Genomic DNA, 23,227 nt, shown 5'->3' with positions numbered 1-23,227 from the left:
AGAAGTATCACATTCAATCATATGGTATGCTGTTTACTATAACCAAGTTAAATGTTAAAATGGGCAATCGAACAAATACAATCAAACCAAAAGGTTAGACAATTACTAGAACCATTGTTAATGGCATTTAAAGATGGAGTCAAAGATGAACAACAAGTAAAGAATCGTGATGAAATCATTGATTATATACTATTTCAATTGTTTCCTAGTCGTCAACATGTATTGACAGAATTTGCATGCAGTATTTCGGTTCAATCATTAAAACTAAGAGCTAAAATGTACCAATACATCACAGAGAGGATACCATCCTTTCAAAAGACCAAATCACATTTAAAAATATTAATCATCGATGCAGTTAGATATGGACATTTAGATCTTTTAAAAACCATCCAACAAAAGAATGGTAACAGTCTTTTCAATTTTGAAGATTTGTACAACGACGCTACATCAACTGGAAACTTGGAAATACTCAAATATCTACTCGAATTAAATCCACAAAACGAAAATGGAAGAATACTATTGACAATATTAAACAATGCAGTTGATAATCGTCATCTTCATATTATTGAATACCACATTCAAAATCATAATCTACAACTTCCATTTTCTACAATTCAAAAGGTATATAATTAAATTAAAAAAAAAAAAAAAGTAAATCAATCTTTAATATTAGCTCTTTTTTTATTTATTTTTAGGCAATTGATAAAGGAAATATAGATATTTTAAAATGTTTATTGAAAAGTCAAAATAGAGGATGTACAATTGAAAGTGTTTTCAACACTATTAGCCGAAATCGTACTGATTTATTCAATGTATTGGTTGATTATATACCAACGTTTCAAGATCAATTCAATCTTGAAGAGATTATTGAAATGTCATTGATTAATAATAGATGGCAAGTATTGGAAATTGTAAAGACTAAATTTGGTGTTGGTCTTTCATCAAATTTGTCAAATGTAATATTAGGAGATACTAGTACACTCAAATACTTGTATCATAATAGAATAGATGATTCTTCATTGGAACATTTATTAGTATCAAGTGCAATTCCAATGGAATCAATAGAGTCGATTGAAATGATTGATGCAGAGCACCCAAACATACTCAAAAGCCTTAAAGTGTTTAATATTAATGAATTAAAGCCATCTATGCAAACCATTCAATACCTGTTGTCTAGAATGGATAAACCAAAATACAAAACACTCTTTAAAAAAGCCATTTCAATTGGTCGATTGGATGTGGCAGATTACCTATACCAAAAGCTACCACTCAGTCACCTGGGAACCGACCATATCTATCAAAAGAAAGTTTTATGTCAATTGGTACAATTGTCGAGATTTGTCAGTGACCAAAAATGTCTACAGACACTCAAATGGGTGTTCGAACGCTTTGACCATAGCCAACCAACAGTTGGCATGCGTCTAAAAGAAAACAAAAACATGCTCCAAGAAGTTTTTGAGCATGCGGTTGCCCATCGCAATCTACCAATCATTCAATATATATGGGATACATTTGGTGGTGACAGTACATCGATTGTAAAAGTGAATGGTTACATGATACCATCAACAGTCAGTAGATCAGATTCTAATCTAAAGTGGCTCTTTATGCATTTCGATTCAATTCCTTCATCATCATACTCGATTGGTCAATTTGGAATTGATTTCAAAGAAGCTGCTCGTCTAGGTCATTTATCAACTATCAAATGGCTTGTAGAGAATGATTACCACAATCGTTTCCTCTCTTCAAAATTTGAACAACAGTCTCTTGACCTAACAAACAAATTAGTCCTTGAAACCTCAAGATATCTCTTTGAGAATGGTGTCATTGATGCTCCATCATCTCTCAATCAATCATTGATTACACTTTCAAAAAATTTGATGCTGAATCGATCCATTGACGAAATATTACTCTTTCATGACATGGGCATCCCTCTTTTACCTCTCTCTTGTTTTCATTCTGGATCGTCGATTGAACATTCTAGTGTTGTTCGATTAATTTATTTTAGTGATCCAACCATTGTACCTAAATATTCAACCAAAGATCCATTCCTCTTCTATTTATTGTCAACTTTTAAAAATAAATAAATAAATAAAGATTGTTCAACGTTAACCCACTCCCAAAACTATCTGACTTTAAAATATTTTTTTTTTTAAGCAAATGGATTTGTGTTCAGTAGGTGAGTACTACTCCCTAGATATTAATATTGCAAAGATAGATACAATAATGATTAATAATAATAGTAGTAGAGAAGAGTTATTTTCAAGATTGTTTAGAAATGTGATTATTAGAAGATGTATAATCAATCATTTGAAAGAGGTGTGCGAGATACACTTGCACAACATGATCGATCTATTTGAGGCAAATATAGGTAAAGATGAAGATCGAGAAGTGTATATCAATACATTTGATGAAAATAAACCAAGACAAGAAGGACCTTTAAAGGTGTATAGATGGGCAACTAAAAGATAATATTGATCAGTTGTCAAGATACGGATATATTGATCAAATTAAAAAGGTGGTTGAATATCAAGAACAAGTGGTCTATTCAAAGTATCGTTGGGCTAGTGATAAAGATAGAGATATACCATATACTCCTCATTTGGTGACTGTTATCAAATGTGTAGTTAGAGATGGATACTTTGACTATATTCAAGAGATTTGGAATAGGTTGTCATCTAGATTACCAGAAGTATCTCATGCAATCATACGGTATGCTGTATACTATAATCAATTTAAAATATTCAAATGGGCAGCTGATCAAGCAAAAGATAAAGTAAATGATACCTTGTTCAAAGCTATCAAAGATGGTATTAAAGACGAGAAACACCTAAAGAATCGAGATGAAATCATTGACTATCTACCATTTGAAACGTTTCCAAATGTCTTTGATACCTGGCCAACCAAAGTCACATTGCAGTCATCTAATCTACAAGCTAGAGTGTATCGATACCTCGCTTCAAATTTATCATCCTCTCAACCAAATTTAAAGACATTGCTGGAGAAACATTTGAGAAATTTATTAGTCAGCATAGTTCGATATGGAGATATAGATCTTTTCAAAACTATTCAACAAAATCAAGGTAAAGGTCTATTCAATTTTGAACATTTAATGTGTGAAGCTACGTCATCTGGAAACTTGGAGATGCTCAAACATTTAATTCAAACAAACCCATCAAAGGATAAAATACCATCGTCTGTATTGGATAAAGCAGTTGATAAAGGTCACCTCCATATTGTAAAATTCATAACCAATCACGGATCACATTGTACTCTAGATACAATTCAAATAGTATGTTATAAATTAATATATAAATCAATCTTTATCAATATAATGATAATGTATATTTATAAAGATTGATTTAATTTTTTTGCAAATCAATCATTAATTATTTTTTATTTTATTAATTTAGGCAATTGAAAATGGAAATATAGATATTTTAGTCTATTTACTTCAAAGTGAAAATGAAGGATGCTCATTTCAAAGTGTTTGCCATATAATTGATGAAAATCGTACCGATTTATTCAAAGCACTGGTTGACTATTTACCACTAAAATACCAAAGTATATTCAATGAAAAAGATATAGTCAAAAGGGCATTACTAAAAGGTAGATTGGAGGTATTAGAGATTATCAAAATGAAATTTGGAGTTGGTTTACCACGCATATTGACAGGAAACCATACCAATAATAATATTCTTCAATATGTATATCAGAATAGAATAGATGATTCATCAGTTGAACACTTATTAATATCAAATGCAATTCCAATGGACTTGCTAGAGTCGATTAAAATGATTGATGCAGATCATCCACACCTACTTAAAAAGTTTGAAAAGTTTTATACTTTTCAAACCCTATCTCTTGAAACGGCTCAATTCTTGATGGATAGAATGGGCAAGCCCAACTTCAATTATATGTTTCAAGATTCAATATCAAATGGTCGGTTGGATTTGGCAAAATATCTATTCCCTTTTATTCAAATGACACAATCTTTAACCAAGGGCAAACATTATCAGATTTAATAAGGTCTACCAAACAAACCAACGACAATGTTTGTGTAGAGATATTTGAATGGCTTACACAGCGCTTTACAAACGACATTTTACAAAGAAAAGAACAGCTTCAATTAGTATTTGAATCAACATCCTCATATCGCAGTCTGACAGTGATTCAATATCTTCGAGGCAAATTCCAAGGCACAGTACAAGTAACTAGTAGAATGATTTCATTGTCAATAAATGCCAAAAGACCAAGTCATCTAATATGGCTATTTTCTCAAATCAATCTCAATGTCTATCTCTGTCAACCCCAATTTAAAAAAGATTTCAATCAGATGGCTCAATTGGGTTATTTGGAGGCTCTCAAGTGGATTGTTGAAAATGGACACCACCAATCTATCTCAAAGACAGATGAAATATCTCTTTACTTTACCCACGAATCAGCACGTAAAACCACAAGATACCTATTTGAGAATGGTTTTAAGATTAAAAATTCTCAAGTCCCTAAAAAGTTTATTCGCTATTCTATCGATTTGGATCCAGACCTCTTTCTACTCCTCATTGACATGGGAATACCTCTTTTTCCTTTGATTGGAGGTTTCCAATTCTCATTGGAACAAGCTTGTATTGTTCGATTACTTTATTATAACAATCAAATAACAGATGATAATATGAATATTTATCGAGATAATATTAAAAACAACAATCAATTCCCCATAGATTTATTGTCTTCTTTTAAAAGTGGATTTATTGTCAGTTCGCAATCAACTCAAAACTGACAATATGAACAAATAAATCTTACACATATTTATAAATACAATTAACATTTATTTAGTATTAGTTTAATCTAAAAGTAGATGACGATTAAAATAGAAATCAAATGGTTTGTTGCCAGCTTCAATACAAAAACATTCAATCATTGATTTTGATTGATTAAAATATCGGTGTTGATGATAATCCTTTGACAATTCCTGATCGATTATTAAATATTCTATTGAATCACTTTCCAACAATGAATCAAACAAATCAAATGTAAAATAATTATCTGCAATATTTAATACTTTGATCGATTTGTTTTGTTTGAGTGTAGTGTTTAACTCGGTACTTGGTTGTAATTGATTATTGTTGATATCTAATGCTGTGATTGTTTGGTTGGTCACCAATAATAGAGAGAAAGATGGAATGTATTCTTCTATCAAAGTACCATCTATCAATATTAATGTTGTAATAGTTTGATTGTGACAAATAAAGGAAAAGAATACTGGTGAAATGATATTGGGATGATTTGACAATGAAAGTAGTTCAATCGTTTCGTTAGCGTCCCAAATCGATGCAAATGATGATATTATTCTTTCCCAAGTCATTGATTTTTTAGTATTGATTTCTTCTGATTCTTCTTCTTCTTCCTCTTCTCTTTCATTTCCATGTGGATTTTCCAACCAAAGTTTTTTCAATATTGAATTGTTGGAGAGATTAGTGCAAAGCTCATCCCAATCTCTTAGAGTCTCTCTTTTTCCAAGTTCTTGGCGATAGCAATCTCTACAACCATTTTGATATGTATAATGTTGTGCTCTCCCTCTACTTGGCGCTTGAAATGGTTCATTCTCCAAAGGACATGTGATAATACCAACTTTTAGACTTTGAATATTATAATTATCAGAGTTGATGATGTACTTTAAAATATTCAGCTCCACAAAGTCATATTCAATGTTGATGTGACTAGATGTAGTAAGATGATTGAATAATGTTGGATAATTGTAATGTATAGATCCTCCATCATGACCACCATCATCGAAACCAATGTTGACATAATTTGGTTTTAAATCATCTAGCATTTTAATACTGTACTCGATATTGTATATATCTTCATAGTAGTAAAGATTGTTGGAGTGTGTTATGACTACTTTTGGTACAAGTCCCTGAAAATAGATATTATCAGGCCATTTTAAACCGCCACCATTATGAACCGTGATATCCAAATTGACTTGAATGTGTGGGAATAGATTGATAACTTGTACAATTGCTTGAGTAACTTTCTTGTTTAAATCAATTCCAACAATATCGATTGACTTTAGGTTTGGTAGTAAAAGAGGTAATCTTGAATAATCAAACTCTTTATAGTTTGGTGATGTACGATAATCATTGATTATCTTCCATTTAAGATAGGTGATTGAAGAGGATGAAGAAGTATCTGTAAAATAGGATTCTTTAAACAGACCAACTATCTTTATGCTTGATGGTGTAGATGTTACGATTTGTTGTACTACTTTCATCCACCATTTCGATACTAATGCAATACTACCAAGTTGTTTGAATATAATAAACTTGTTTTGTTTCTCTAGAGGTCTTGTATGTATCATTAGATATAATATTTCTTGTGGTGTTATTGATCTAAACCCATCATAATATTGACGATCTTTGAAATCATGACCATGAACTACCTTGTCAATGATCATAGATTGAATGTATTTCGATAGTGATACATATTGACCATCAATCTTTACTGTTGACAATGATTCCATCTTTTGGACTTGATAATAAGTTGTGTGTGAAGTTAGAAGACTGATGATCATGACAAGAGAAGAAAAAAATTTTGCCCATCGGATTGAAGTTACAAAGTCTTATTTACAAACATTTTAAATTTTATAACAATCAAGGTGAAGCTGCAGTCTTTTGAATTCATCACAGATTTATTATCAACCTTGCAATAATAAATTATAAATTGATATAATAAATTAATTAATTAATTTATTATATACCTACATTTAATTGTTTTATTTTATTTTGACCAATTTTTTTAATCTGTCTCTTGCAATAGCAGTCATATCTGTAAGACCAATTCTCAATTCATCAATGGTATTATTTTGGAGACGTTGTTCGAGTACTTTTACAATTTCTGATTTTGGACGACCAGCAACAAATACAACAAACTTGAATCCATTCTTTTTTTCATATTGTTCGTTTAGTTGTTGCAATGATTGGTAGACTCTTTGAACCTCGTCGTTGATTTGTTCGCTGTGACAACCTTGTTCACGGAACGATAGTGTCGAGAGTGGTGTCGATTGACTTGTCTTGGTGGCTGCGGGATTGACCCCAATACGTGGATGTGCATTGATGATGAGTATCTTGTCTTGGTCGGAACACTTTTGTATGATGGTATCGGCCACATCGATAAGGTTGTTGTAACTCGAGAATGGACGTGCGTCATAGAGAGCGTTGGCGAGAGGTGGTGCAGTCTCAAAGAGTAGATGGACGACATTGAAAAAGTTGTCGCGACCCATCTGGTTGAGTCGGGTGATTGGAGGAAGATAGGGTGATGGGTAGGAAGGGTTGCTGTGGATGTTGGTGGGGACGATGCACTCACCGTGTGGCTTGGTGGTGAGTCCACCGGTCATGACATTGTCAATAGTCTGGCCTCGGAGGATAGTTTCGAGGATGACACCAGTGAGGGTGGCGGACCCTCCCACCACGTTGCCTTCATCTTTAAAGGTGAATGACTGGTCGGGATCAAAGACTACAAAGTCGGCATCACGACCAACTGCAATCGATCCCTTTTTGTCATTGAGGTTAGCGAGCCGGGCAGGAGCGTCACACATACATTCAGTCAGGTGGTACATTGGGTTAGGGATTCCCCGCTTCTTGTACTCGGTCCATACGATGCTGAGGCCGTACTGCAGCGAAGAGATGCTGCCTGGTTCCTTGATAAAGTCGACGTCGACGTCGCTCTCGAGTTTCTTCTTATCCACATTGACACGGTCATTAATATTAATCTCTGATTTGTAGAGCGTACCGACATCCACATAGCACTCCATTGACAAATGATCAAACGACGCCGTGGTGAGAGACTTGTAAATGATGGTGGTGACACCTCCAGCGGCGGCAACAGCAGTATGAGTTGCTAAATGTAAACTATCGGTGACTTGAACGTGGATGTTGACCAATGCACCCATCAAAACTTCATTATCGGCACAGTCTCTGATCAACTCGACACCATCCGGAAGTGCATATTGGTATTCTTTGATCTCTGAAACCACTCCATCTTGATCAATCAATAGAGTACATTCTCTAAATGTTTCTTCTCCTGCAACCAATACTTGCTTTCCTCTGATTGCTTGTTTGATTGTCATTTCTTTTCTTGTTTGTATTTACACAATATGCTCGTATGTTGTGTATTTATATAATAAATCAATAAAATAACATTATTGTTGTACAAATATTAAAAGAGTTATCTGTAATAGGAGGGGAGGGGGTGATGATGTTTAACTCGAAAAAGGAAAGGTGTGTGTATGTATGTATATATGTATAATATATTATGTATGCAACACGTGATTGATCAATCACATCTTTGATCAAAATTTAAAAGTAGATTACTTCATATAATATTAATTAATAGCTAACTAACTACAGTTGATACTATGCAAAAAAAAAACAAGGAAGATTAGTTTGATGATCGTATGTATTTGTAGACTGTAATGTTGTTTTCTATCTACTTACTAATACTATTTGTTGTGCACTCAATTATAAGTGTATCAAATGATGAGAATAGTTTGTTCAACTAAAACTATTCTCAAACCTTTTAGTGCTCTTCTTATATTTTGGCGCCATTATTTTTTTCTAAAGGCAGACTCGTCTCTCGGACGATGAAATCATTAGAAATAATTGCTCACAACAATGAATAGGAATCATAATAATAATAATAATAATAATAATAATAATAATAATAATAATAATAATAATAATAATAATAATAATAGTAATAATCATAGTATTTATTTTCACGATTGTTGAGAAATATAATTACAAGAAGATGTTTATTCAGTCACTTGAAAGAGTTGTGCAAAATACACTATACCAATCAACTGCTGATTGAAGAAAAAGGTGGTTGAATATCAAGAGCAAGTGGTCTATTCAAAGTATCGTTGGACTAGTGATAAAGATAATAGTATCCCATATACTCCTCATTTGGTGACTGTTATCAAATGTGTAGTTAGAGATGGACACTTTGACTATACTCAAGAGATTTGGAATACGTTGTCAACGAGATTACCAGAAATATCTCATTCAATCATATGGTATGCTGTATACTATAATCAATTTAAAATATTCAAATGGGCAGCTGATCAATCAAAAGATAAAGTTAATGATAGCTTGTTTCAAGTTATTAAAGATGCTATCAAAGACGAGGAATATCTAATCAATCGAGATGAAATCATCGGCTATCTACCATTTGAAACGTTTCCAAATTTCGCTGATACCTGGCCAACCACCATCACATTACAATCATCTAATCTACAAGCTCGAGTGTATCGATACCTCGCCTCCAATATATCCTCTCAGAAAGAGACACCTTTGACTGACGAACAATATTTGATGTCTCAAAAGTTCAAGGCACATTTGACAAGATTAATCGATAATGTAGTGGAATATGGAGATATAGATCTTTTCAAAACCATTCAACAAAATCATGGAATTGGTCTATTGAATTTCGAACATATGATGTGTGAAGCTACATCGGCTGGAAACTTGGAGATGCTCAAACATTTAATTGAAACGAATCCACAAAAGAGCAAGAGTGTTCAAACACCACCACCACCACCACCACCAGCATCGACAGTATTGGAGATAGCAGCTAACGGTCACCTCCATATTGTCGAATTCTTAACCATTATCGGATCACAAACTACTCGATCAGCAATTCAAATGGTATGTAAAATAAATAAAAAAACAAAAGATATCAAATTATATGATGCATACAAATAATCATAGTATGTACTAATTTCAATTAATAATTTTAAAATCTAATCTTATAGGCAATTGAAAATGGAAATATAGATATGTATGTTTGATGAAAAAAAGAAATCAAGTATGTTTATCGAAAAGTATTCGCTACACTATTTCTCAAAATCGACCCGATTTATTCAAAGTATTGGTTGATTATATACCATCATTTCAAAGTGAATTCGATTTGCCAGATATTGTCAAAAGAGCATTGCAACATGGTCAACGGGAGATATTGGAGATTGTCAAGACTAGATTTGGTGTTGGTTTACCTTTAATGATATCTTTCATTCCCAAGGTTAGAAACGGTGATATGCTTGGATACGTGTATCGCAATAGAAGGGATGATACTTCTGTGGAATACCTACTCAAATTCCAATGGACTTGATAGATTCGATTGAAATGATTGATGCAGATCATCCACACATACTATCCAACCTTAAAAAGATTGATGTATGTCCTAACAATCAACTCCCATCTCTTCATACGATTCAATTCATGTTGACTAGAATGGAAAACCCCGACTACAACCAACTCTTTCAAGATGCCATTCGATTGGGGCGGTTAGATTTGACAGACTACCTATTACCTCTGATTCAAATGGACACTATTTTTAGCAACGGGTGGCAATTGACTGATTTGATCGAGCAGGCAAGTGTCAACGACCATCTTTGTGTTCAGACACTCGATTGGCTAATCCAACACTTTAGCGAAGAGGTCTTTGCACAACTACGATTAATTTTTAAATCGGCGGCCATTCATCGTGGTCTATCAGTCCTTCAATACCTATGGGACCGATTTGAAAGTGAATTAACATCTGTTGCTCATCAAATGATTTCATCGGCAAAACTGGTGTATACAAATGGCTTAACTCACCTTTACCTGGTGGATTCAAATGCACCACCGATTCAACACACTTTGAGAAGATGGCTATTTATCGACCATCAAGTGGATCGTCGACAATGAATACCCCAACAGTTCCATACCAAAACTCATACAAACACCTATATTCCTTTATCCAAGAGGTATCGAGTGGTTTCGAGTACCGATTTGTAAGTCAAGTCAACAACCAAATCACTGATGATAATCTGATTATTTTTCAACAACTATTTCCAAAAACAGAAAATGATCCATTTCATGACCGCTCTTATCAAATAAATAAATAATTTTCTAACAACTTGTTCATCACATATTTTTAGAGCCTCTTTCAACCATTCGAATAATATTATACTTCTTTTTGAGTAATTGGAGTGAATGAATGAATGAATGAATGCTTACGTGTAACCTTTCAACTATAAATAGAAATAGATAGCATGCTTGCTCATTCCATGTTTTGATTGTCTTGTCTACTTGTCTAAAGAATAGTAATAGTCGTTTGTAATCGATTGATTGATTGCTTTGCTTCATGATGTAATCCTTTGTTGGTATAGAGAGACAGACAAGACTGATACTTTTACTTGAGATTGATTACCTTTCATTTCGTTGAATGAAACAGTCTTTCTTAAACCAATACAATAACTCGAAATTTCACTCGACAATGTACAGTCAAAAAGAACTGAGAAGGTGTCCAAGATCAAGGATCATAGGAGAAAAAAGTAATTTGAATTTTCAACCACCCCTGCAGAAAAAGAGCAATCTTCGTGCTCTGTAAATATCTTGGGGTATGCTCAAAAATAAACATCTATCCAATCTCTCAATGCCCCAATGCTCCATCATCAAACAACCCTTTTGTTGTATAGTTAGTATAAATATCAGTAGTCTTAAAATGTACTTTTATCTATAAACATACACATATTCACGCTCTCACCTTTATAAAACGCCGACTATCATGTTACTGTCAAAAAGGGGTGTTAATATTTTATTTATTTGTACTTTTGTACTACTACTACTTTATGTTACAGTAGTAACTTCGATAACATCATTGTTGACTGCGCAGGTATATGTATTACCAGCTGATATTTATGGCGCACCTGCATTCGATGGTCAGAATTGTTATTCGACCTATAAGGCTCAGACATTTGGATCGGTTGCACCCATGTCGGTCATGTCAGATGTCGTCTCTAGCTCGGGTGCACAGTCGTGCAGGGCTGTAGGATCGGTCGGAGTTCAGTGTGACGTTGACCTTTTATTCATGTATCCTCCAGCTGACGGTCCACAAGATTACACAGTCACCTTTGCATCGGGTGTTGGAGGTGACACTCCTTTTGACTTGACTGTCACTTTAGATTGTGCTTGTAAGTAGTATAGTAGATAGTGTATATATACGTGATATTAATTTAGTTGTATTCTCTATTTATTTGTTTAGTACCACAATACCAACAACCAACATTATTAAGTGCCTATTCAAATCTAACATCGATTATTGTTAGTTTTAAAGGTGATAGGTATAGTCGGACATTGAAAGGACAGAATACCAACTTGACACCGTACCAACTGTCGATGAACCAACCCAATTGCTACGTGTTTTCGATTGGACCCAATGTGACCAAGGGATCGACGCGATTCGATACACATACTTATACTTTTGTGGTGTCAGCATTGATCGATGCCAGCAAGGCGGGTTTGTGCGATTACACAGTACCGGTAGTTGTGACAGTGTGGAATCTGTTTGCTCCGACAACCGTCAGAACCACCTTTACTCTACCTACCCTGCCATCAGCAGTGTCTACGACATCGACGTTTGTAGCAGGCCAAGACTACACACGTGTAATGGTGAGACAAGAGCCAAAAGCATTCAACGGGTTTGTAACACACACAACATCACTCGTGACGGTACGTGGAGGAGTCAACGTCAACGGATCACAAATGTTGGTATGTACCATACCGTCGGGTATCGAACCGTATCCAGTTGACGCGTTTAAAGTATTGTCGTTCCCAGTGCTTGGGAATCCTGTCAAGTTGTCAACCACGTATCTTCAAGTCGACCCAATCACCCAGTCTCTGTCGGCTGGTGCCAGTCCCCTCATTTTTGTCAACGCTCATACATCGACTAACCAAAGTGACATTTCAGCCACCATTGTCAAGACCACCAACACACTCCAAGTAGGATCTATAATCCCCGGGCAAGGATCGACAGCCGACCCATTATTACTCCAACTTACATTCTACATATCTTCACTCGTACCCGTCCCAATCTACTTTACATCAAACTTTGCATCACGATTCTCATACGCCGTTGCGCCACCCGTCCCCTACGGTATCACCAACGGAGACATATCATTCAATAATTGGAACGTTCGTTTCCTACTCCCAAAATATTACTCTTCATCCTCTGAAACCTTTCAACTTTCACAACTCTCTGCAACCGATTATAAACAACAATTATCAACATTCACCCTAACTCCAACTGGTATGTATAATATTAATCAATCAAACAATCAAACATATATAACATATATAATATATTTAATATATTATTTAATTTCTTTTTTAATTTATTTATTTAAATTTAGTTACAGTTGAAGCAAATAAACCATTAATATCATCAACCAATATTAAATTAATATCAAATAATAGAATTTGGATTAGTGTAGAAGCATCGGATGAAGAGTCGGGAGTATTGGGAATTACATGTGGATTTGTTATTGTTCAATCCAACCCGATTGCAGCAGTTGTACTTGATGAATCAAATTTGGTATCTGGTAGTATTTACAATGGTGTATGGCAAGGATACTTGGATCTAGATGGTAAATACAAAGATTTTGTATTGTCTAGTTTCAAGTGTGTAGCTGTTGATCAAGCACTCAACCAAGGACTATTTGCAGTAGGTACCTTTTTGCCATCCGCCACTGGTTCATTCAACCGATTCGCATTGCCACCACTCGATATGTTGTGGTTGGCAGAGGATTTCACCTACTTTCAATTTAAATATTCGTCGGTGGATGTCACCAATGTAGAGGTAAAGAATACACTTTGGTTCAAGGTGGTAGAGAAACCCGGTATTCAACTAAGCCAAGTTCGTCCAGTTTTATCAATCAAATCATTTAGAACGGCACGATCTTCACAAGAACTATCGTTTGAAGGGTTGTGGAATCCAGACCTCCAACTATTCCAAATCGATTTCATTGTCCCCATGAATATCTATCAAGGTTATTTAAAGTATACAATTAAAAGTTTCCCTGATATTCATTTCACAAATTTCTTATCTCAATTCCCTCAAAATGCTTCTCTTTATGTTATTTCAAATTGTATGTATCAAATATAGAATAGAATTATTATAATAATTAATATATATATATTAATTAATAATTAAATTGATTTATTTAGACGGAGATTTATATCCACCAATGATAACAAATGTATCGGTTGGATTTACTCAAAATGGATTAGATTTGGATGTAGAATGGTTGGTTACTATAAAGGATCAACCAAATGGATTGGATTATGCAGTGATTAATATTACATCGAATAAGGATTGGATACCACGTACATTTGTTTTGAGACCTGTTAATGTGACGGTTGGAGATGCATATATTGGAACTTATTCGATCAAGTATACAACTAGATGCTTGGATGAAATCTATACGATGAGTTCGGCCATGACAAAGGATAGGTCGTACAATTATGGCATGTCACCAACCTATAACCTTCCCATTGGTACACCACTCGTCGAACAACCCAATCTCAACTATATCAATCCTCTAGAAGGTATCACAACAAACAGTCTCCGAGGTGTGTTTACTTGTACACCACCTACTGTCGTTCCACCTCTCACCACCCCTCTCATATCCAACTTTGTCTTGTCAGATACTGTATTCTATGCATACCGTCCGGCACTAAACTATACCGTGTCGTTTACAGTTAATGATACCACTGGTATATCGTATCGTCACACCCCTTACTTGTTTATTCAGAGTTTGCACGGTGCTCATCTTCAAATACCAACCATCATGTCAACTAGTTCGAGCAAGACTATAGCATACTACTCTGCCACCTTTAACATCCCATTTGGATTTGGACATTCGATGGATGCGACATCTAGCTATCCATTTGCAGTGTCTGTGTTTGGTGCAACCAATGTCATGATGCGATCAGGATCGTATATCCAATCTGAATTGGTTCCACGTGATACTACCCTCCCACAACCATTGGTTACCTCATACTACCCTTCAATTGTATACAATAACGGTGGATTCAATCTAACACTTCATCTAAAGACATTGGGAGCAGGGATAATTGTTGGTAATTGTCTGGTTGGTAGTCAAACATTGGTTCATTCAGCAGTGACAGCGTCGACTGTTACTTTCACCTTGGCCAACGGACCGACAGTAACACTACCCCTCCCACCAACCATCACATGCTTTGCAGCTGTGAATGGCATCTTGTCCAACAAGGTTGTCATCCCCACCGTTGCACCTGTCTATACTCCACCTTCTACAGGTGGCGGAGGCAGCGATCCAGGCAATGGAAATGGGAATGGTACCAACCAACACGCATGCTATCAATCGGGATGCTCGAATAACGGTAATTGTACAAACAATGGATGTGTATGCAACCTTGGCTTCTCGGGAACACTGTGTGACAAGGTGGTGATCAAGGTACCAACCAACGTATCAGAGACATCACCCGAAACAACCAGTCAAGAGGACAAAAAGCTCAAGAGTATCATCTCGATTGTAGGTGTCAGAGAACTCGGTCTCGACGGCACCATCATTCACAACTACCAATTCACAGACGGGTGGAACTGGACTTGGACCAATCAATCAGCATCAAACTCTACTGGTGCACCACCAGCCATGTACAATACATTTAGTGGTGACTCTAAGATCAACCAGTACACTACAGTCATTACACCAGATCGAAAGACCAAGTTATCCATCGTCATTGAACAATTTAATGATTTGGGAGTAGTTGGATTTGCCAATCAGAATCTTACCATGCAACCTGGTACTGTCAAATATTTTATTGCAATGGATACTTATCAATTTGAAAATGCATTAAATACTCTTCAATTGATTCTATCAATCAATGTAGAGTCACTTGGCGGTGACAACGAATGTGGTACATCGATCGACTTTGGATCAGACTCGTCTAGCAATCCAACTGACAAGAACTCTTTAAATTGGATTAAATTCAAGATTGAAGATCGTGTTTTATATGGTCGGTTTATCAATACTGGTATTGTTGATTATCGTATCGTTAGAGTATCCAATTCACTATTAGAAAATGATAATAAGAGTAGTACTAGTACTCTTGTAGCTTTAAATATTCCAAATTATTCAAATCAAATTTATTTAGATCCTGGTAAATATAAATATTAATATTTCAAATCAACTATTTATATTAATTAATATTTATTCATTTATTATATATATTTTAGATTTCTCTTATTTAATTGATGCAAAAGATGAGTGTAGTTCATCTAGTGGATTGACTACTGCACATATTATTGGTATTGCAATTGGTGGTGCTGCAGTACTCCTCATTGCCACATTGGCAGTTGTTTATATAATCAAAAGAAAGTACTCTATTCGAATGGATAAGGGTAGGATTCAAATGGTCACTATTGGTTAATTAATTAATCACCATATAATATATATTATAATATATCCAATAAAATGTATATCTTATTTAAATACTAAATAGTTTGTATTTGTATTTATATTATTATTTGTACAATCCTTTATCACGATGAAATACTGAGAGAGTTGAAATTCAGCGAAAAAAAGAAAATGGGTCGACCTTCATTTTTTGGAACTCAGATGTCAGCTTGCTTGAAGAAAGATATTAAATTGTCTTTCATTAATTTATTCAAAAGTTATCGAGAGATAGAGATAATGAAATGAAAGAAGATATAGCATCATTCTTGCTATCGAAAGGATACTATCTTACAGCATTAGAGTTTTATCAGGAACTATTAGAAGATGATGGAACAGAGATTGAATCGTTAAAGAATTACTTTCAATCAAACTTTAATACTGATAATCAACAAGATCCAATTAGAATAGTTAGAGGTATAAATACTAATATATATATATATATATAACAGAAAGTAATTAATATATTTATTTTATTTAGATCGAAAGAAAACAGGTCAATCATCAATCAATGATAAACCAAAAGATGAAAAGATATCATTACTAGAATATGAATTAAGACAATCAAGAGAAGAAATTATTAAATTAAAAGATCAATTAAAGAAACAACAACAGTATAATAACAGTAGTAGTAATAATGGGAGTAATAATAATAATGGACAACAATCAACATCACCAAAACAATCATCAAAGAATGGTAATAATGGACTTATTGACAATAACAATGATCCACATTCACAACAATCACAACAAGCATATCAAAATATGAACAAAGAAGACAAGAGTTCATTGGATAGTAGAGCAAAGGAAAAGATCAAACCACATGAAAAGAAGATTCTCAATCATCTCTTTAAGAATTATTTAATTGCTAATGGTTATTCATTCACCGCTGTCTCTTTTTCTGAAGAGGTATGTAAAACTATTAAATTAATTATAAATAATAATAAGAGAGATACTAATATATTTATGTTTATTTATTTTTGAAGAATCAAGATGATAGTAGATCATGGAATGATTTGGGATTGAATCAAGCTGAACCGCCTGCATTGTTGACGATTTATAGATACTTTTTTGAAAGTGGTGATTCGGGAGTACAGGGAGTACTGACCAAGACGATGGGAGAGATTACAAAGCTTAAAAAGGAGCTGACCGAGAATGAAAACAACTGGAGAGAATCGAAAAAGAAGGTGCAGACACTGCAAAAGGAAAAGGACGACTTGTTGACAGTACTAAAAGACTATGAAAAGAGAATGGAAGATATTAAACAACGAAATGCATTGGGTGCATCGACATCTGGTATGACCATGATGTCTCCACCTTTGTCAAGTGCAACATTGACATCGACGACTACGACAACTGGTACAAAGAGTATAACGATGAGTGACTCAAATACAAACAAAAAGAAACAACAAGATGTGGCACGTGAACAGAGACAACAGATGATTGATAAATTGTCGGTCATGAGAAAGACGTTTAGAGGATTGGTCGAGAAACGACGTCAGACCGTTGCATTTAGTATCGTCAGCAACGACGATGAGAGTGATGCGTCGGTACGTATTGCCGAAGAGGTTGAGCAACTCAAGTTGGTCGACGGCGACAATGCCATACGTATGGTGTGTCTGATATCAGACTGGCTGCCACACATTCTACCCGCCATGTATCCCAATCGACGTGAAGAGCTCATTCCACTGATCCTCGTCATCATTTCGAACCACCCAGACGAGACGACGCGATTCGCACTCACCAAGATGTTGTTTAACCTCACTAAAAAGCCCGACGAGTTCCAACGACACGTCATTATGAAGGGATGTATGGCATTGGCGTCTATGGTCGGTCCCCTTCGTACAGAGACTGAAATATTAGCACAATGCTGGGAACAACTCACTGAAAAGTATCCAGAGCGTCGTGTGTTGGTCGCCGACAGCTGTGGATCACTCGCACAATTTGCCAGTGCCGAGTTGCGACTCTCGCTCATTCTCTCGATTCTCCAGCAACTCGGCCAGGACAAGTCGGCACTCGTCCGATCAGCCGTCGCCAAAAACTTTGCCCTCCTCATCAATTTCTTTGAGACTGATGACAAGTACAACCAAGTTGAGGAGTCGTTCAAAGCACTCCTCTACGACGACGACCAAACCGTCTCACATGCCGCCCGTAACTTCTTTTTACCATCTCTTGCAAATTGGACTGATCTCTTGGAATCATTAAATACAAAATTAATTCAATTCCTTTTATCTGAAATGTTATCAACTGTAGTTGTAAGTAGAAATGAAAAAGAGAAATGAAAAAGAAGAAAAAGAAATAGATATATATATATTTAATTAATTAAATTTATTATTTTAGAAATATTCAAATCAAAGAGAAGAATATAAAATACCAGAACAAGATGTACTCAAGATTGAAAACCTATTAAATTGTTTTAATGATATCATACCAAGAATCCATCAATCTATCATTTCATCATCACCATTTATCAATGAAAAGGATGCAAAATCAATTGAAGGTGAATGTGATAAACAAGAAGCTATTTATCAATATCAATATAAATCTTCTACCTCGACATCATCTGATAAACCATCTACTTCTTCAAATAATAATAATCAAGAAGCATCTTCATCTTCGTCTTCTTCTTCTTCGGCTACAACTCAATCAACAAATAATTCAAATCAAACAACTTCATCAATTAACGCAACGATTAGAATATCAATATTGGGATCACCAGAAGTAACCAAACTCAATGCACAAATGGATCAGTATCTATTGACATTGGTATCAAATGATTTGTCCATGTCTGGATGGACATCACTTGAATGGATTGCAAATGATTTTGTTGGCAAGTTGGTGCGTATTCTCTACTGTATCCCAGTAGGCAACACCAAGTTAATCTCAATGTTTTCTAGATCATTGTATCTATTTAGTAGTACGTTTGGACCAATCTTTACCAAACGTATTCTAAAAACATCATTTTATAGAGAGTTTCAACGTGATGATCTATCCTCATCCAATAATAATAGTAAAAGCTCTGGTGCGATTACTGCATCTGCCGGGTCACCCAACATTCCAATTAAAAAGTATCGTCTATTATCATTGTTTACAGCAGGTGTTTTACATTCACTAGAGTCGTCTGAATTGTCTAGTTTCCTAGTTGACCTCATCGTACAAATATCAATGGAAGAAAAGGGATGGGATCACTCGAGTATTCCAGCACTTGTCAAAACTATCGAACTACTCTGTTCCAACAATGTCGACCGAAAGAAAGAAGTCAGTGAAGCTTTGGCTACTCTTACCGCCAATCCATCCAATCAAGTTCGTTCTTGTATTTTAAATCTTTATAAAGTTATTGTATGTAAAAAAAAAAAAAAAAAGAAAATAGAAAAAGAAAAAGAATATTAATTTATTTATTTATTTCTTTTAATTAATTATTTATACTTTTAAATTTAGATTCACTTGTTTACACCACAACAAATATCAAATTCAATTATACCATCATTGGTAACAATGAGTACAGATCCAGATAGACCAGTTAGATTTGTGTGTATTGGTGCTCTTTCAATGGCACTTTCTCAAGTGACCGACGACAATGTACTGGAAAAGATTGCCATTGCAATTGAAAGGATTCTAGAGGATAAACATCACATGTTGGAAGTTGAATTTGTAAAATTAATGACTTCAATCATTCCAATTGTAAAACCAAGATTTAGAGATTCTTGTAAGTAAAACAATGAATAGTATTATTTATTTATTAATTATTATTTATTAATTATTATTTGTTTTTTATGTTGTTTAGTTGTATTACCAAAAATAATAGAATTTGTTAGAAAGAATAATCATAATCCATCACATGATAATAGAAAGGAAATGTCACAACAATTATTTGATTGTGTACGGTCGTTTGTATCGACACAAGCATTCCCAAAGGAATTCCTACAAGAACAGATCCTACCAACACTCAAGCTACTGTTAAACGATGCACCTCTACACGACAGCTCCTTCAAGTCTATGGTTCTCACGATGATCAGCGAGATTGAGACCATGATCAAAGAAGACATGCGAAATCAAATGAAACGTGCCAGTTCAAAGTCATCGGGTATCGAAGCTCCCAATCTACCAAACCTTTCAAATATCGGTCTACCTAAATGGGGTTGGAAAAAAGATCCTTCCAAATAATCTATAATAATAATCTACCAGCCCTACCCACGCAATCATACACGACCAACCCAACAACAACAAATTAATAAAATCCAACAATAACCCGAAAACAATCATGATAGGACAACTTCAAAAAAAGAAGGTTGAATTTCCCAGTCCAGTCAGCAAACAGAGATCGACGAATGAAAAGGGAAGATCCCTCCCATTCCCTTTTTGAATTTTGGGGTTTCACCGCAGGAGCACGGGGTCTTCTTCCCCTTTGCAGGCTTTTCTTGGGCAGATCATTGAAAACAAAAAAAAGGGGCGCAATTGCCAACGTAGGCAAATAACGCTACGTGTCAAGGGCAACTGGTTAACACAAACAAGGAGGGAAGATCTAAAGATAACCTATGCCGCACCGCTTGAAGAAACAAGCTCAATGTAGGTGAATGTAGACATGCATTCTTCTCAACGCAATGAATCATTCTATTTTTCTTTCATTCAATAACAATATTATAGTTATAATTAATTAAAAGACCATATTTTGTTACTTTAACGATTCGAAAAAATCTTGAAAGGACAAAGTTTTCGTAATCAACAATCAGCTACGAACCAACTATTATTAATCAAACACAGAGAGAGACAGACAGATATAGTCAATCAGATAACATATATATTACAGGGCATAATGATAATAGAGAGTAGTTGTAATATATAGAGATTATAAGCGATATACATACATATACATACATATATATATAATACTAAAGTAGTATGACTTGTAGGCATATACCACAAGTATCTTCATCATCATTACCATCATTATCATCATCATCATCACCACTACAATGTCATTACAGTACTAGCAACAATACAACAACGACGACGACAAGGAAGACTAAGAAGTGTTCAAAGTTTTCCTTGTCTTCACCTTCTTCATCATCATCATCATCATCTTCTTCATTATATACTAACAATAATAACAAATCAATATCAACAACAACAATCACAATCACAAAAGATTGTAATCGGGTCATATACATTTTAATATTTATAATAGTATTGTACAGTAATTTATTAGTACAATATACAACCAATGCCAACGTATTAGATCAAAGAGAATGTAAGTAAAAGACATAGTGGAAGAAACACTACATCTGCAAAAGAGAGAGAGAAAGAAAGAAATCACATTTACTCATCATATATATTTATCTTTTATTACTCAACAAACAACCAAAGTGGATTCTCTTAAATGGGTAATTAATCAATATGGTATGGGTGCACCATTGGATTCATCGGCTTGTAATAATCTACACTTTCCTTATTTTTCATGTCAATTTGTTAGAGGTTTCTATCGAGTCGTTCGAATGTATGTATCACAGAGATCAGTCAGTAATATATAGGTAACAAATAATAATAATATTAATTTCTCTCTCTCTCTCTCTCAAGTGAATATGAAGAAAATAATCAAATATTTCAAGATAATATTGATACAACGATAACAGAGTTGTATTTCCCAGATTTGGAAAGATTCTATTTATATACCGATCCCTTTCTAGAACCAAGTAAAAATATATTATCACTTCTCCAAAATATGCCATATCTTGTTGACCTAAGAATTAGAAATCAAATGAGATTAACAATCATCCCTGATAAATTCCCTTTTGAATCAAAATCTTTAGAAGTTTTGTATGTAAACATAATTTAATACCAATACAACTCAACTTAATAATAATAATAATATTAACAATTATTTATTTATTTATATTATAGTCGATTTACAAATAATGCAGCAAAAGAAATTACTAATTTTAATTCTACCTTTTATCCAAAATTAAAAGATTTGTAAGTAATAATTCAAATACAATATATTAAAATGATTATTCTTTATTTATTAATCTTTATTTGATATATTAGTGAATTTTCAATAATATCATCAATACCAAACGATTTTGGAAGAGGAATGACATCAAAAATAACGGTCAATGTTAAATCTGGTAGTAATTTGGCACCTGATTCATTGTGTAATGTTAGTTCATTGTCGGTGCAATCATATTATCCGGGTTTGACAAGTGGTTATGTTGCCAATTGTTTTCTGTGTTATCTCAATATTGCACCTGTACATATACACCCACAACCTGTTATACCACCATTGCTGGATTGTCCATCGATCATTTCAGTGACTGGTATTCGATACACAGCCTCCAAGATCACCATTTATGGTACTAATCTAGGTTGGGCAGTTCAAGGTGACGTTGATTATCTCTTGACTGCTATTGTACCAAACTCTATTCTCGAATATGGTGTCAACCCACTATCCCCCAAATTTGCAGCATCGATTAGTGAAGGAGACCATCCTTTGGCATCGCTATCGGCCAATCGAGACACACTCCAACTCTTTCTCTCTGGGTCAAAAGGTCTAAAGATATCAGTACCACTCTACAAGATATCATTGGACGATGTAGTCACTAGACAAGAATCATTTTCAATCTCTGTTGAAATGCAAGTCTTTTTCAATCCAAATCTCAAACATACATTCTTATTTGATGGTCAACCCATTTGCTCAGACCTCCAACCCCCTTTAAAACCAGGTATCCTTTCATGTAGAGTACCCATCCTTCCAACTGGTGGTGAGCAATTTAATATTACAGTTTTAAATGATTATGAATCTTCAACTTTTATTTCAACTTTTACTTTGGGTACTGTATAATATAAATATAAATATATACAAACAATTAAAATGTAATTGAATTTAAGAATAATTTATTAATTCTTTTTCTTTTTCTTTTT

General features: G+C 34.4%; 6 protein-coding genes across 6 annotated transcripts; 4 read left to right on the top strand and 2 right to left on the bottom strand.

The window, feature by feature from the left end:
• Window positions 1-51: 51 nt before the first annotated feature.
• On the top strand, window positions 52-4,777 carry DFA_06407 (uncharacterized protein; the record flags this gene model as incomplete). Its single annotated transcript, XM_004362051.1, has 6 exons — window positions 52-621; window positions 696-2,018; window positions 2,155-2,293; window positions 2,451-3,289; window positions 3,411-3,826; window positions 3,925-4,777. The coding sequence occupies 6 exons, from the start codon at window positions 52-54 to the stop codon at window positions 4,775-4,777; spliced, it is 4,140 nt and encodes a 1,379-aa protein (XP_004362108.1).
• A 63-nt stretch (window positions 4,778-4,840) lies between these two features.
• On the bottom strand, window positions 4,841-6,520 carry DFA_06406 (uncharacterized protein; the record flags this gene model as incomplete). Its single annotated transcript, XM_004362050.1, has 1 exon — window positions 4,841-6,520. One exon carries the CDS (start codon window positions 6,518-6,520, stop codon window positions 4,841-4,843), a length of 1,680 nt encoding a protein of 559 aa, XP_004362107.1.
• Window positions 6,521-6,772: 252 nt separating this feature from the next.
• DFA_06405 (uncharacterized protein) lies at window positions 6,773-8,125 on the bottom strand (the record flags this gene model as incomplete). Its single annotated transcript, XM_004362049.1, has 1 exon — window positions 6,773-8,125. The coding sequence occupies one exon, from the start codon at window positions 8,123-8,125 to the stop codon at window positions 6,773-6,775; it is 1,353 nt and encodes a 450-aa protein (XP_004362106.1).
• Window positions 8,126-8,669: 544 nt separating this feature from the next.
• On the top strand, window positions 8,670-10,164 carry DFA_06404 (uncharacterized protein; the record flags this gene model as incomplete). The annotated part of the gene is made up of 4 exons (XM_004362048.1): window positions 8,670-8,763; window positions 8,893-9,701; window positions 9,809-9,834; window positions 9,855-10,164. The coding sequence occupies 4 exons, from the start codon at window positions 8,670-8,672 to the stop codon at window positions 10,162-10,164; spliced, it is 1,239 nt and encodes a 412-aa protein (XP_004362105.1).
• A 1,440-nt stretch (window positions 10,165-11,604) lies between these two features.
• On the top strand, window positions 11,605-20,476 carry DFA_06403 (uncharacterized protein; the record flags this gene model as incomplete). The annotated part of the gene is made up of 11 exons (XM_004362047.1): window positions 11,605-12,010; window positions 12,082-13,125; window positions 13,229-13,963; window positions 14,043-16,019; window positions 16,096-16,217; window positions 16,534-16,729; window positions 16,794-17,221; window positions 17,299-18,567; window positions 18,653-19,651; window positions 19,751-20,018; window positions 20,097-20,476. The coding sequence occupies 11 exons, from the start codon at window positions 11,605-11,607 to the stop codon at window positions 20,474-20,476; spliced, it is 7,824 nt and encodes a 2,607-aa protein (XP_004362104.1).
• A 735-nt stretch (window positions 20,477-21,211) lies between these two features.
• Window positions 21,212-23,147, top strand: DFA_06402 (uncharacterized protein; the record flags this gene model as incomplete). The annotated part of the gene is made up of 6 exons (XM_004362046.1): window positions 21,212-21,461; window positions 21,498-21,560; window positions 21,677-21,806; window positions 21,887-22,126; window positions 22,211-22,282; window positions 22,355-23,147. The coding sequence occupies 6 exons, from the start codon at window positions 21,212-21,214 to the stop codon at window positions 23,145-23,147; spliced, it is 1,548 nt and encodes a 515-aa protein (XP_004362103.1).
• Window positions 23,148-23,227: the final 80 nt, after the last annotated feature.

This window comes from Cavenderia fasciculata (genome assembly GCF_000203815.1).
Source record: "Cavenderia fasciculata unplaced genomic scaffold Scf_Dfasci-G-p-12c09.r1-3, whole genome shotgun sequence".
NCBI classification, from domain to species: domain Eukaryota; phylum Evosea; class Eumycetozoa; order Acytosteliales; family Cavenderiaceae; genus Cavenderia; species Cavenderia fasciculata.
The sequence above is the reverse complement of the archived record's forward strand: the minus strand, read 5'-3'. Positions and strand labels throughout refer to the sequence as shown.